General features: G+C 33.9%; 3 protein-coding genes across 5 annotated transcripts in view; 1 reads left to right on the top strand and 2 right to left on the bottom strand.

The window, feature by feature from the left end:
• Positions 1 to 260: 260 nt before the first annotated feature.
• LOC126874057 (ubiquitin thioesterase OTU1) lies at positions 261 to 3,164 on the bottom strand. The gene is made up of 3 exons (XM_050635677.1): positions 2,479 to 3,164; positions 2,090 to 2,406; positions 261 to 2,001 (listed from the first exon to the last, which is right to left on the bottom strand). Exons 1-3 carry the CDS (start codon positions 2,876 to 2,878, stop codon positions 1,783 to 1,785), a joined length of 936 nt encoding a protein of 311 aa, XP_050491634.1. The 5' UTR covers positions 2,879 to 3,164; the 3' UTR covers positions 261 to 1,782.
• A 1,872-nt stretch (positions 3,165 to 5,036) lies between these two features.
• LOC126874027 (spectrin beta chain, non-erythrocytic 5) overlaps positions 5,037 to 15,887 on the top strand; it is a 57,581-nt gene continuing 46,730 nt past the window's right edge. Inside the window, exon 1 of one of the 3 annotated variants that reach the window (XM_050635573.1) lies at positions 5,037 to 5,326. The gene's annotated coding sequence lies outside the window, so the exon portion shown is untranslated. Of the gene's footprint in view, positions 5,327 to 14,829; positions 15,039 to 15,887 lie in introns of those variants that run through there. The other 2 variants (XM_050635577.1, XM_050635574.1) reach the window with 2 other exon arrangements.
• On the bottom strand, positions 12,762 to 14,305 carry LOC126874061 (jerky protein homolog-like). The gene is made up of 3 exons (XM_050635680.1): positions 14,143 to 14,305; positions 13,671 to 13,758; positions 12,762 to 13,592 (listed from the first exon to the last, which is right to left on the bottom strand). Exon 3 carries the CDS (start codon positions 13,588 to 13,590, stop codon positions 12,859 to 12,861), a length of 732 nt encoding a protein of 243 aa, XP_050491637.1. The 5' UTR covers positions 13,591 to 13,592; positions 13,671 to 13,758; positions 14,143 to 14,305; the 3' UTR covers positions 12,762 to 12,858.

Raw genomic sequence — 15,887 nt, 5'->3', positions numbered from 1 at the left:
CATCTTTAGACTGTAAAATTTGGTGAGTAATTTTATTTGTAACTAGAAGATACTTATTCAAATTGCTTGTCAATAACGGTTTTAATTAACAGTCATTTTAAACGACTATTACTGTTCTTGTTATTTGAAAGTAGCAAATCGTTCGTGAAAAATTATGAGCGACTTTATTTCGGGCGTGAGGAAGCGTAAGGAAGCTTTAAATGACGGCCATTTTGAACATGCCTTTTCGTTATTTGAAATGCAGAAAAAATCATTGGAAATGTTGTGAAATGTAAATAGCTGATTTATTTTACTTCTCCAAAACGGTAGGACTTACAAAATATGTACTGTATAAATATAAACCTGTAAATCTATCATGAATATTTTTCCTGAGTGATGAATAGTTATGAACTTCCTTATTTTTTAATTTGAATTAAATTCATTCATAATATATGTGTATTATTTAATGATATAAGATTAACATAGTAAACTATATTATTAATATAAAAAAGAAAAATTCTGTGCTGGAGCTGACTAATAAATACCGTACATAGTTATTACAAAAATTAAATTTCATTTTTTTCTTTTACGATTGGAACTTGTATTTTTTGCAGTACATGCTTAATCATTTAAAAATCGCAATAACAAAAATAATTATAATATCCTAATTATATAAATACATATATGTTATATACATAATTATATATACTTATATACATGTTACATATATAATTATATATATCATGTATGTATATAAGCTTGGTGGATTGTTATACAACTATACATTTTTATCTTTTTGTTATATTATATGCATATTTAGACTGTAAATTAAACTATCGCAATAGAGATCAAATTTGTTAAGATAACATTTTGTGGTTTTTTATCAAGCAACATTTCTTTATTAATAGAGGTGTGATGTTATTTAGTGTTTAACAGTGATCCATTAGATTTTTTCGTTTTTCCCTCTTAGGAGCTGCAATTTATTCTTATAAAATTCGCTATTAACGGTGCTAAATTGATCTGCCATTAGAAGCGAAACTAAGTGAAACTCCATTTCGCTTTATAATCAACTTTATGATTTATTTAATATTATTACTTCCTTTTATATATTTATATATATATATATATGTGGAACACATTTACTGCCAGTAAGGCTATGAATTCCGTTTAGGCAAATTTAACCAAGTATCACAGATTCTTAATCTCGCCAAAGAATATAGTCTTTAACATATTATTACTATCAACAAATTTATCTTAAATAAAAATAACGTAAAATTAGATAATTAAGTAATTATTAAAATTATATAATTAGATGATTATTAGTATTAGATAACTAAATAATTATTAATTTTTTCTTGTATAATCACAATTATCTCAAGTATATACTAGTTGAAATAAAATAAACAGAATTTTGTATCAATTTGAAATTCAAATGTATAAATAAATTTCAATCTAATAAATAAACTACAAATAAAAATGTACTCAATGTAGATAGAATATACTTGGCTATGTTCAATGACAGTTCTTTGAACTGCAATAAAGGTAATTACATAAATTTTGGCGTTTAATTAGAGATTTGGATCTTTAGTCAAAATTAAAAATCTGTGTATATTACATGTCTAAACAATCCTCATAGTGCACTGCATATATCTTAAATTAACAAAGTATCAATATTAAATTGCTAGTCCGCTTACAAGCCTCGCCTAAGTAGAAAATTCTGCTTGAGACTTGAATTTAGTAGGATTTTCAAACGGCAGTCCGCTTAAAAGTGATCGTCAATTGTAAAGGGATCAATTTAATTCGCTACACGGCTACCTCGCCGAAATTCATGTGACCTGTCTCCTTGGCGTGTTGCCGAGCCTCCGTTTGACCATTTAGTTTGACCTTACAATCATTACATATTAACATAAACTTTTGAATGTCTGTGAATTGACGACTAGATTTTACTTCTTTCGCGAGTTCAGCTGCTTCGAATAATATCTTTTCATCCTCTGTGGGAAAGATTGTTTGAATGCTGCCTCCCTGTACGTGCAGATAGAAATTAAAAAGTCAAAACCAGAGGAACAAAACTAATAATAACATGTATATGTATATAATTGTTTACGCTTACATCGAGTGGTTCCAAATATAAAGGATCATAATGGATTCCATCGAATATCAAAAAAACTCTTTGAGCATAATGTTGATCTTCTCCAAATCTATTAATTATAGCATTAATACTATCTATTACTGCTATTTCTAATCCATAAAATTTGGATAATATTGACAATTCAATGGCTCCACCCCATGATTCTGGTTTTAAGATCCATTTACAATATTCAGGATTTGGTCTGCCCAAGAAAGCTTCCGAATACTCCACAGGATCTGATGCTACAGCATTCGCTATGATCTCCCTCATAAAGCCTGCGCAGCTAGGATCAACTTTGCCTGAAAATATACTTTCAGTATATATATATTTATATATAGCACAAATATATTAATACAATTTATATTGTGTACCATTGAGAACATAACCAACGCTGGTAAATAAGCAGGAATTATCTGCTGGTACGACCTTTTTCATTAGTACACCAGGCGTATTCGCGAAACCCTTTTCATCGACGATATGAGATCGACCGATATCTTCAGAGTTCTGTTTCCCATTGTAAAGTGGTGGTTTCTCTTCGACGATCAAGGTGTCCCCAGAAATGATGCCACAAGCTTCGAGAGAGCCTGTCTCGTCGTTCAGATTAATTGGCCTCGGTGGAAAACCACAAAGAACGTGAAGCGCTTCAGCCGGTATTCCTGTTATCTCAACTAATTTTGATCGTAATTTGCCTAACTTATCCTGCGGGAGCAATCCATTCACGACCTTTTGACCCGATTTCGTTTTAACTTTCAATACATATCCGGCCATCATTTATCGCGGATCACCTAGCTGACTAGAAACGAGAATTTTGTCTGGAGAATTGTACCAGTTAGATCAGCTGTTGAAATACAGCGCCACAAGATTTTTCTCGAGTTTCTGGCGAAGATTATATCATAGGACGGAACGCGGTATCATTCGCAACACATACGTCGCGTATTTTTTTTCGCCAATACCGACTATCTTTTGCGATTCATCGTTGTACTTAACTTAACATACAACCAAATACCGTAATTTCCACCACCGACCAGCGTAACTGCTTGCTGGTTATAACGTTAGCAAATGTAGGGACTTTCGTGTTATTATATTGATAGCGTCTCGTCTTTTTCTAACCATTGATTTAGACGTTTGATAATAGAGGATAGATTGTGTTACCGATGCGAACGACCGCTTCTGATGAGTTGATTAAAATTACTATGTTATTGCTCAATTATTATTGTCTATGACGTATTTTATTAAATATGTATGAAATGATACTGTATTATTGTTGTATCGATTAAAAATGGGAGTTTAACATTTTTTACTGTTTTTTATAAGTTTTTTTTATATAGGTGGGTTATATAACAAATTTTACAATGAATTGATTAATAGGGAAAACTACGCGGTACTATATAGTAGTAATTCTCGTCTATATTATAGTAGTATATGTATTGGATGTTCTCGATATACGCAAAGCTTTTTTTATAAATAACAGATTTGTGAGATAAATAGAGAAGGAACAAAGATGAATCATTTCTTGTACGTTATATGATAACATGAACAGATTTTTAAAATGTTAGTATTTCCACAAAAATGATAAGATTAAGAATTAATATTTTTAAATTGATACCTATAACGTTTTTCACTTTATATAGAATCTTGTTATTTCCGGACGAATTCAATTTATAACATGATACAAATCAATACTAACTTCTATAGAAAATAGTGGATTTAATGTATAAAATAATACAATTTTAAATATTCATGCCAGATTTGAACAAAATAGACATGACATGTAATCCTTTATCGTGCCTCATATTTTAAAGGGCACCATAGGGCACCATTTTTTGTGCTACATGTTACGTCATCAATTCAAGATTAGTTAATTAGTTATTAGATTAGTTAGAAGATTGTTAAATATTTATGCAAATACAAAGTAGCGTCTCATATCGCTTTGTATGATTAATTCAAGATTTAATTGAAATTTGTTTTCAGGGTGGGTCTCCACATGCAGCAACCTCCTCGCGGTGAGACCTGGAACTCATTATTATTTGACATATAATTACTAATTGTATCATATTATATGATACAATTATGAGTTATACAGCAAGTAATGTGAGCTAATTGGCTGCATTCGCGATTATGCTTTTATAAATGAAGATTATTCTGATTCTCTTTGCCATTTATGATTTTTCGTTCATATAATAATAGTTGACGTTCGGATAGATGAATTCATTGACCAAAAGTTTATTTAATCGAGAAATAGCTAAAGTTTTGTCTAGATAAACGAACGGCTTTTGAACGAACTAATTACAATCACTTGTGCTTGCAATTAACGCGTTATTATAAATTATAGAGGGCGTAAGAAACACTTTGGTCTTTTTTGAGATCGGTATTTCAGAACGTGACACGCAAAGTCTCAATCCTAATCCTATTTAGTACATACATATTTAATATCACATCTATCGTGTTCTCAGTTCATGCATTGACCACCAGGTCAATATTAACACATAATTTCAAGCAATTTTTTAAGTAAGTAAGAAATTTAAAGATATTCTCAAAAATATAATTCAGATTCTGTCAGAATTGAATGTATCAAGAATGATGACATTTTAAATGGACTGGCGGAAAGTATACTTCTGCTATAACATTGGTGAAATTGAAAACGAAGGAATTGGAATTTTAAAAAATTCAAAAATGTCAATTTCTTTGACTTTCGTTGTACGTATGCGAATTATTTTTTAATTACAAGTGCAAAAGTGTACTTTGCATCGGTCAAATTTCCGCGCGAGCCCAACCTTATCATCAGAGAATAAATCTAGCGTCATTGTGAGTTCATAGATGGCGAGGTTTACTCGACAATCTTCTTGAAACACTGCTGGACCCACCGAAACGGGAGGTGAGGCGTTCCAAAAGAAACTCCAGTGGAAACTAACTTCAGGGGAAGGGCGGCGGGAATTGTCGAAGAACCGCTTGGAGTTCGAAGCCGCAAACGCATTGGCGCAGACGTCGGTACGGTTCGCGCGACACGCTACCGCTAGTACAAAGTTGAAGCGTGCGTTTCTCAGTTTGTATCGTGTGCGCGTGTGTTTATCAGATCTCTTGTAACAACTTCACGGACCTAAGTGTGCACATTTTAGTGAATACAGTGTGCTTAGGAAGTGTATTTAACAGAGTGTTCTCACGGATTCAGCACACAGGTGCTTTTGCGTTTTGGATAAGCTTCGTACACACGTTGAAAAGGTATGTCTACAGTTAAGGGACCTGTCACCTTTCCACGAAACGATCGATCGTACCGTGTGTCTTATCGAACGATCTAGTCCGATGTACATTCGATTTACATTGGTACATATAGTAACTACGAAAAGTGCTTATACACCACTGTATTTATTATAGCATTTGTATACTAATTAACTAAATTCAAGTATATTAAGTGTCATATCATCCAATAGTATGACTACAAAAATTTAATACTACGGAAATGAAATGTGGAACCTTTAACTTGATAAAAAGATGGTTCTTTGCAAAATAATGATATGTGCACGTACTTTTTGTAACTACTGTATGTATATTAGAACGAAATTTTCCAGATTTCGTACGAATGAAAGAGAAGAAAAAGTACTAAACAGTCTGCATACTGTCTGGTTAGATTAGGATTTCGAGTTTGTTTATCATCCTCGAACTGCTTGGTCGGCAAACAGAAAATTTACGCGCGCAAAGGTCGACGGGTCACGTGGGACATTTCGTGTAAAATATAGAGGATCCAGTGATCCGCTTCAACAGTAGCAAAAAGTCGTGTACGAAAGTTCTTGCTCTTTTAAGACTTTCTTTCGTCATAACACTGAGATCTTTGCGAACTCGTCGCATTGATCGAAAGGATATCCTTGATCTTTTCGAGATTAGCCTTTTCGAGTCTCGCATTAATTTGAATTCGTTTTCTTTTTTTTTCGAATATGTGCTTTCTCTCTGTATTGCCATTTTTTATTATTTGTTTTTTATTATTTATTATTTTATTATTTATGTTATTTCAATTTTATGTTAGAATATCTCTACCAATATCTAAACTCTTCTTCTTTTTTGAAACGAGAGCGAGATTTTAATATATATTGAATATGTACACTATATGTACATAGAAATTCGAAGAACGCAAGGTTAAGGAAACTAGGAGGATCGCGTGAGGACTGCTTAAAAACGGAACAAAGGGCCTTATTCGATACCAGGAAATCGTGCGAAAGAAATTTAAATTTTTTACCATTCATCATCATCATTCCATTCGCATTGAGCCTCATTTCTTAAGAATTTTTTTTTTGTAATCCCTAAGTGATGACGCATTATACGTGTATATCATTTTGTTTGATTAGTAACTGATTACTAATTTTAAAGTACATAATTTTCTTCTATATTACTTCATTTATTACTCTATTGGTATAAGTATTATCAGCTTAACAATATCAGATATTGATTTATTGACAACTACGACTACATCAAATATCTTTCTGTTCCATTTTGTTACTTTGAACATGAATTCTGCAATAGAAAATAATGGCGGTATTTTCAAATCTCGCGCACTTTCGTTTCACGAATATCAAATTTCAACTATCACCATCATTATTCCAACCACTGGAAGACGTTATCACATCTGCATCTGCGTCTTAAGAACCTACAGATTATAGATGGGAATGAATTCAGAGGTTAGGATGATATCAATTGCATATTTTGGTTAATAGCATTTCTACACATGCTCCATATCATTAACAAATTAATATCGATGTCTAAAATACTAGTAGAGTTAGGATTTATAAAGTGAATTAGTAAGGAGATATTTTGATATGAATATACTGTATCATTTGATACCTTTATTGTTCACAGTTAATCTTGTTGACATCACACCTAGCCAAGTGTTTGACAAATATTAAATTATGCGTTAATGGCAACGATTCACAAAATTTACCACAGCTTGATCAATTTTAAAAGTATAGTAATACAATCTGAAACAAATACATTAGTGTCAAATAAAAGAAAGTTTAAAAGTTCATATTTGTGTATAATAACTTTGCTGTACTAAATATTTCATAACAGTCATCTATATTATCTATATCTGTCCATAATTTTATTGTTTCGATCAATTATAAATCTTTTTTCTAAAATTGTTCTGTCTTTTGTATTCTTTAAACTTTCACTATGATATAATATAAAATAATAAACAATTCGTGCATTTTATATAAAAAAGATCTGATTGCCCTAACTCCATTCTTGCATCCCACAGTAGAGTCCACTTTGATACCCGTTCCGCAATAGCTTTCCCCTTGTGACGATATCTTACGTCCCCGTATTCCCGTGTCTAATAGCTTGTGCGTAGAGTCATTCCGTTACGAGGTCAGAATTCCTCGCGGAGGAGAACTGGTCGTTTGCAAAGGTCGCTCGACGGACAGCTGGAAAACCGCGCGCGCGCGCGCTTGCGTACGTATGTATGCATAAGGGAGCCTAAAGACCGGTGGAGATTTTCCTTTTCCCCCCGCGGTCGGAACAAGTTTCTCTCTGTTGAGCGAAGCGATCATAACGGGGCGCTGGCGTCGTTGCACGTGAAATTGGAGCGGACTTCGATCCTTTCCCGAACGGTACCCGGCATTTGATCAGCCTTAGCCCCTGCGTTCCACGAGGAAATAATATTACGCGCGCGCCGCCACGCCGTAGTGCCTTGAGTTTCTAATGAGCCCCTCCAACACTCTGTCCGTTCCTCTACTCACTACTCGACGAATACCGTAATTCTCAATGGATGTCGTTTTTTTCTGTCTTTCTCACTTCCTCCCTATCGTTGCGTCCTTTTCTTGGGAGTCGTTTTTCTTCCCCCCACCAATCGTACTTTTCGCGTTCCCTCCACCAGCGGTCCCTTTCGATGCTCGTCCGATGGGCGAAAGTCGTGTGCGTGAAACCAGCGATGGGTGTAACCGTTCTTCGGTTGTGTTTAAAATGTAACGCGAAAATTGGTTTATTCAGGATTGTTTATTTTAATCGAAGCCTGGTAATTTGTTGAGTTTATTCGACGTTAACTTTTTATAAATATGCAAAATATGTCACACGCTGTAGAACTGATAGACTTGCCAACTGACAAAATGTATTATGTTAGATTATGTAACCGTGGGGATCTTACTGGCTCGATAAGATATTAATACATAAATATTGTTTGTTATAATTATAATAGAAATGTTGTGACATGTTTGATGAGAAAAAAACGCTGTATAATAGAGATTATGGAGTGATGTAAATTTTTAAATAGAGATGCGTAATTCATAAGATAACGCCGAGAGGAATTATCAGATTGAAAGAAACATTGCTTCCAAAACATGATGTTCGCGTGACACCAGCCGATATAATTAAAGTAGAACCTAAAAATATCCGGTTTGGAAGCTCATTAATATGCAAATGTAAACACGCGTTACAGATTCAGTATCGTCCGGTGAGCACACTTGTCAAGGATTCTTCCGTTCAAAGTCGTTTCAAGGTCGTCCCTGTTAAATACTTACGTTTCGTCAAACATAACTTGTAAACATTTACCATAAAAGCTATCAATATGGAGAATATTCGAAAGGCCATAAAATATGACCATCACATATAAATCCTATATATATATATATCTATACACAGTGTTATGCAGAATTTGCTTACAAGTTTCCAAGTCAAATACATAATAAATTATATATTGACACTTCATCCTTTTCATGCAGTACTAATAATATAGATTATATAATTAATTTTTAAATTTATATACATATAACGAATCTGTGAATGCCAAGCAATGAGTAAAATACGATAATCATTCCCATCGCTATCCAACGTTAGTTAGAGTATTAACAACGAAACGTATATACGTCTCTCATGCGTGCGCGCGCGCACATACACGTTTTCTGGGGGAGTTGCTGGACCGCTCTCAAAGTCCCCCTTTTCTCCCTCCATTTCTTCGTTGAGCCCGCTCGTAGCAAACGAGGAGGATAGAAGAAGGAAGAAAGAAAGAGACGAAGAGAAAGATCCTTGGCGAGTCCTGGAACTCAAGACGCAAGCGAACAGACCAAGACTCCGGTTACAGACTTCAAGGCTTAACGCGTACTCCCGCGTTCCGTCAATCGTGGATTTACGAACGACCACGGGAAAAAAATTCCCGCGTGCAATGTTATTGTGCCGACTCGAGTATCGCCATTACCGTCAACCTGTTTCAAACTACGCGATGGTGGGGGCGTCTTTATGCTTTACCACGCAACTAGGGGAAACTAGGAATTTAGGATGCATGAATGGAGAAATGTAGGACAGTGATGGCTCCTGCTTCTTGCTCTAAAACGAAAACATAAATTATACGTTGACTTGCTTTTGAATCTTCTTACAAATGGAATTCAATTAATTTCTGAATTTTTCAGCTAAATTTTTTGATACAAACGTAGAATAAATATAGTGTTACGATTTTTGCCCCAGGATGAAAGGATAAGTTGTATTTTAGATAGCTCTTGAAGCTTCTTATACATAGAAATTAATTAATTATCAAGTATCGTACATTTTTCGTACATTTTTAAACAGAAATTGCTCGTGACGAAAATGCATGAAATAAATGTATATACATGTATGTACAGTTGACAGTGAACATATGTATATACAGTTTCTTTCAAATTTGGTGTACAATTCATATAGTTTTCTTCAAGTTGCCATTTCTCACTCAGTTGTTTTGACTGCTACAAAATACGGATAACGGAGACACGAGTGACAAAAGGCAGATTTTGGCCGTACATCTTGAACGACATCTCTCATTGGCGTAATTAGTTGTAAGTCCCCCATACGTGACCCGTCGAGACGCGTCGACAGAATACGATATGAAGGAACGGAGTTTTATCTGGCGCGTACACGCGGTCGGATTCTTCTAGTAGACGGCCACGTCGCGACGGTGAATGTAAAACTGCCAGAACGCATGCAGGAATGTAGATTTTTCTTGTCAACTTTCTACACGCCTCTGACGTCACTACGGGAATCATTGTCGAATGCAATAGAGAGCGTTTAAAAAATTAACGACCAAATTTTTGCAGATTATCACATTTACCAAAAAAAAAAAAAAAAAAAAGAAAAAAGAAAACACGTGTATAGCAAAGTTTTGCATAAAAATTACCAGAATAATTAAAATGATCAATTCGTAGTTTTCTGTAAAAATTTTATAAATTATAGCCGTGTATTTTGAGTGATTTGGATGTCTATTTTGCAAAATATATATGTATATGGATAATAGTTGTTCTCTATAGGTAATGAGTTGTTTTTCTCTTTGCATTGTATATCTTTAGAAACCTTATATCCTAGTCATTGGTCATAATTCTGATGGTAAAACGAATTCCACTACTAAGACTGTGTTCCTATAAACAAACGACAGAATACATTAACATTTAAAATCAGCTGACTAGAGATGTACGTAATTCGAGTTATAGCCACTTTAAGAAACACTGGCTCTTCATCTTTGGCAAAATTTTTATTTCGATCGAATCAAACATTACTGTATTGGTATGTGAAGAAGATTAATGAAGAGTTATCAAGCAAATAGTGCAATATCATTACTATGAAAATAAATATGAAAATAATAATAAAAGGAGATTGAAAGGGAAATATGAACAAGTGAATAGGCGTCTGTGAATAGAAATCTGTACCGTTTAACATCCCGTGTAATTAATGCAGGAATGACGATAAGATAAAGGAATAAATTGTTTTCAATTGGCTTGCTGCAACGCTATCTCTGACCTGGTAGCGTGAAATCATTATTCAATGCCTATTCTCGACCGTAAATTCGAAAGAATGCAAAAGGAACGATGAAAATACTATTATATGATACAGCCATAAATTTTTCCGACTTTCCTATCACATTTTCATATCGTTGCATTTCATTTTCTATTTTCTAAAATGTCTATCTTGGATTTGAATTGAGTCTCGTTATCTTTCATTAGACAAGGTAAAAAGCGTATCATTTTGGTCATCGACCTCATTCGAATTTCACCACTCAACTCGGTGAAACGGTTCATTATCATTCGATGCGTCTTCTCCTATGATCGAACAGAAAAATTACACTGATACGGTCTCATTTCACTTTTCACCGATCATTTCACTTTACGAGCATTTCATTCCTGCTCCCATTTAATGGTGTCTTCACGCTGTATTTAACAGCTCGTTCACAGTGTACTGAAAAAACTCCACTTCATGCTATCAATATATAAGCATGTATATAGCCCTCTTTTAAGTACAAGTGTCGCATGGTGAGAACATTCCAACATCTGCAGGGTCTCTCAGGGCAATCATCTTTTATGAATCTTCTATCTTTTAAATTATCAACTGAATAGATTATACAATAGATTATGATAATTACACAATCTCATCATTTTTCCCTATTTTGACTGTAGCTTCTTTTTACGGCGGGAAAAGTCGGTAATCTGCAAAATTGCCTAGATTATTATTAGATTATTAATATATTCATTTATATAGATATATCAATAGTCACAATACCTAAATTAAGGTTTCAGTAGTTTCATTATTAAAGTATGCAGTGCAAGGGAAAAAGTAAAGGTCATTTTCCAATGACCTTGAGTAGGCACTTGATTCAGTACATATTATAGGACACCTCCATTAAAAAAAGAAAAAGAAGAAGATCAAAGAAGAAGTATCAAAGAATATTGACAGGAAAAGGTATACAAATTCTTACAGGAAGCAATTTATACAACGGAAATTTTTCTCGCATAGCAGTGATGTAATGGTCCGTTTCGGTTTCCGCTCAAGAGGGTAAAAAAATCTGCAACATCTTCATAATCTAACGGTGAATTCTGTCGATCGTGGGCTTTTCCACCAGCGCGAAGTATGCGCAACGCAATTTTGCTGAAATTCAATGGCCCGTTAGAGAGGCATAGGCAGACTTCTTGGAAATTCGCCGAGCGAATCAGAGCGACGGAGCAGAAACTGGAATCGCCGCGATTCCATCGAGATTCTCGGGTTTCAACGTTCGATCTAGAGTCTGGACGATACGATGGAATGCGTGATAAAAAAATATTCAGGAGGATATTCACCCCTAACGTCTTGTTTTAAGTTATCGTGCCGATTAGATAGTCATTGAAAAAGTAATTGGACTAGGTGAGGTAAATCAATTGGTTGATTGAAAATGGCTGGATTATCCGAAAAGTGATTAAGTTCGCTGAACACAGGATATAGTTAATAACTATTTAATTATGCTTTCTTTTCAATTACTTATTATTAGTACAGACGAAGAATGTAGTAGAGAAAAAGTGGGTTAATTGACGTGCCATTTTATGATTGAGAGAGCGCTACTGGTTTAGGGAAAAATATAAATCTTTGTTACTTAGCTTCCATCTAAATTATTTTACTTTTTATCATTTAATACAATCTCTTTATATTTTTTCATAAAAATTGACATGATAGCGTTTGAATTCCTTAAATTGAAGGTTTAAGAAATGACACTTACCATACGCTTACTATACTTACTATATATATTATGACACCTGTTATAAAAATATCCTTTCTACATATTTTAAAATAAATATAAAATTCCATGAGGTAGTGATTACTTTTATAGTAAACATCTATAAACTTGTCAGAGAAGAATGAACTAAATACATTCATGAGAACTAATATTCAATGTATAATTCTCAGTAGGTCAAGAGTAAAAAAATATATATTTGCAAAATTTATTTACACTAAAAAATTGTATAATAGAAAGACATATACAATAATTATACACTGAGAGTATTATGTTACAAAACAGTAGTTTCCTGTTTTAGAGTCAGCAAATATTTTTTTGATACACGATTGTGTAAATGTTTTAGAATCATTAAATCATTCTCTAAAGTGTCATTTTGCTGTTCAAAATAAGTTATCAATTTTTCTAGCATTGTTGTTGCTTCTAGGTGGTTGACATCTGTTTCTTCTTGATGATATCTATCAATAAAAGAGTCTTGGATGTCATCTCCATCTTGAGTGGATAAACGCGCACTCACAATATCATCTTCTAATAATAATCGATCTGAGTTGTTATTAGTGACAGCATCCTCCAGTAAACTTTGACTACAGAGGGTCAGTTTTATACCATGTCGGGCTTTCCATCTTCCTAACCATCCTACACTTGCTGTGAAAGTAGGATCACCACCTAACTTTTTATTAAGACTCAGAGCTTTTTTTCTAAGGATAGGTCCTGACATAGGAATACCATTTTCAAGTTCTTGAATATACCACATATACAGTGCATCATCTAGTGTTACATTCTTTGCTTTTTTAATTGTTCCTCTGTTGCCTAAGCTATCTCTAGAAACCATCTTGGCACAAAAATCTTCAATCTCCTTTCTGTTTTTTTTCCAATCAGAAACAGTAGATATTCCTACTCCTAAATCAATAGCAATACTTCTCAATGACTCACCTTTATCAATCCTGTACAAAGCTTTCAACTTCTTTGCTATGGTTACAGTCACTTTTTTCCTTTTACCTGACATGTCTGTAAATGTCAAATATCAAAGAAACACAACACAATTAAGATAAAAACAGTTGTTAAGTTTAAATACCATTGACCTACTTGTAGCATTCCTATTTGCAGCATATTGATTAATCACACTAGCAGTGTGATATTTATGATATATTGAAGAATCACTCTGTTGGATCAACTATGAATACAATTAATTAGAAGAAATGAGCTTTTAATTTATATTTCAAGAAGGATTTATAATTGAAATTAGTAAATCTAACAATTTTTGTTAGCAAGTGATTTCCACTAAAATTCGTGGTTTTAAAATAATTAAAGAAAAAGTAAACAAATTATATGAGTAACAAAAAATGGAATAAATTCGTTCCAAATATTTAAACAATTGGACGATATATTTTTCTATATATAAATTCTTACAATTGTCTATAAATGTTGAAACTGTATTATTTTAATAATTAATAAACCGCTAACTTATAGGTTATGTCATCTAACCTCGTTCCAACTACTTGAATGTGTCAATGAAAATCAAAGCAAATGAAGTAGTTATTTTAAAACTTTAACTCACTTTCTGTTCTCTCTTTCTTTTCTAATACTTGAACAACTTTCACTTTAACGAAATTTAATTATTTTTACAACACTGTTATATTTGAATTCCCACTCTAAACGTTATTTAACCAACTGGAAGGGAAAGAACATGTAGAGACACTCTCAACTCTACCACCAGATGGCTACCTACACTTTCGTACTACGCCGACGTACAACACTTTCATGCTAGTACTTTCTCTTCTATTTATCAGTAATTGTAAATACGTATCACTTCTCAACTTTCTTATCAGGGTGTCTATGGCACGAGTACATGCTTTCTAAGTTAGCGTAACTGATGAGTCCTCTGGCCTTAGCAGATTCTTATGAAATACACTTTTCTCCTCTTTCTTCTATCTCTCCTTCTATCCTTCTATCTCTCTTTATTCAAGATACCATGATTTACTTACAAACGTTTCATTCGCAACGTCTTTTATTCCTCAATAAAAATATTAAAGATATTGCACATAAAAGACTTCGCACATAAATGGTAACTCTACTTTAAGTCGCTTTTCATCAATAAGATAGGAAGACATTATATATATATATATCCGCTATATCGGAGCGTCGATAGCTTCTGTTCGATAAGGCGGCTCATCGATATTCATATCAAAACGCGTCTGGATAATTCCAGTCCATTGTATTCGTATACCGGCGACGTAAATTCTTCGGTGAATTCGTGCCTCTAACTGGAGAATGAAAGGTGGCCTAATGTGGCACGTGGGAGTTTACGCGATAGTTACAAAAGGGACCGCAAGCCACGTTGTTGCGTAGATCAGAAACGCGAGTCACAGTGATGTTCTCGACTAAATGATACACGTATGCCCATTTTCTATGAAATAACACGTTCCGTTCGGTCACATTCTCGATAATACACAGGTAGACCGATCTGCAAGTTATAATATACCGTATACAGCGTGGGATGTAGGAAACATAGCGGATAAGTGGAAAATCTCCAGAGATGCTAAAATATGTATTTTAGTATAGCGGGTGAAGCGAAAATTGTTATACATTGTCTAAAATGTTTCTTTGAAAGTTAGGTTAGGTTAGGTGAAATAATATGGCCCGTTAAACTGAAACGAGGTAAAGTAACATATTCAGTCGTCTTAGTTAATGGATATGGAGTTTCGTGACAGAGTTCGTCAATTTTTTGATCCTAAAGACAGTCAGTGAAGAATTCGCGCGAACAAACATTTGTGAAACATTGATTTATCTTCTTCCTCATCTCTCGAGATCGAGAACACAGATAATTACGTAATGTAACAAGTTGCCCAATCTGTTCCGCGAAAGTTATAATTTAACAATTAACGTCCGCAGGAAGCCGAATGACTCACTAACGTCTTGCAATTAAGGGTGCTCCATGAACAAACTTTTCGAAAGATAAGATGTTATTGATTCAACCTATGGAATTGAAAATGTAATATGGCTCTTTCTTTTATTTGATTGTAAATGTCAATGACATTGTGTGGAAGATCATGTAAAATTATTATTCTCTTTCCATAATTATCGTAATAAGTATTTTCCTGTGGCTAACAGCGAGGTAGTTGTTTCTTAACCGAGCAGGGACTCGAACAGTTTGTTACAAATGGGTCATTGTGTAAACGTTATGACTCTGTACTGTGAGGTGCAATTTTTCATGAAAAGGGCCTCAAATGTTGTAAAAATACAGCGCGGTTCATTTCAGCTTCGAATCGATGAATTTTATAATTTTTACGTACTCGAGTTATA

This window comes from Bombus huntii, chromosome 15 (assembly GCF_024542735.1).
Source record: "Bombus huntii isolate Logan2020A chromosome 15, iyBomHunt1.1, whole genome shotgun sequence".
NCBI classification, from domain to species: Eukaryota; Metazoa; Arthropoda; class Insecta; order Hymenoptera; family Apidae; genus Bombus; species Bombus huntii.
The sequence above is the reverse complement of the archived record's forward strand: the minus strand, read 5'-3'. Positions and strand labels throughout refer to the sequence as shown.

Bases quoted from the DNA above. Each gene is read 5' to 3' on its own strand.
- LOC126874057 (XM_050635677.1), bottom strand. From the start codon at position 2,878: ATGATGGCCGGATATGTATTGAAAGTTAAAACGAAATCGGGTCAAAAG. The intron at 2,407-2,478 runs GTACACAATATA...GTATATTTTCAG, and splicing joins CGTTGGTTATGTTCTCAATG to GCAAAGTTGATCCTAGCTGC. The intron at 2,002-2,089 runs GTAAGCGTAAAC...CTGCACGTACAG, and splicing joins TATATTTGGAACCACTCGAT to GGAGGCAGCATTCAAACAAT.
- LOC126874061 (XM_050635680.1), bottom strand. From the start codon at position 13,590: ATGTCAGGTAAAAGGAAAAAAGTGACTGTAACCATAGCAAAGAAGTTG.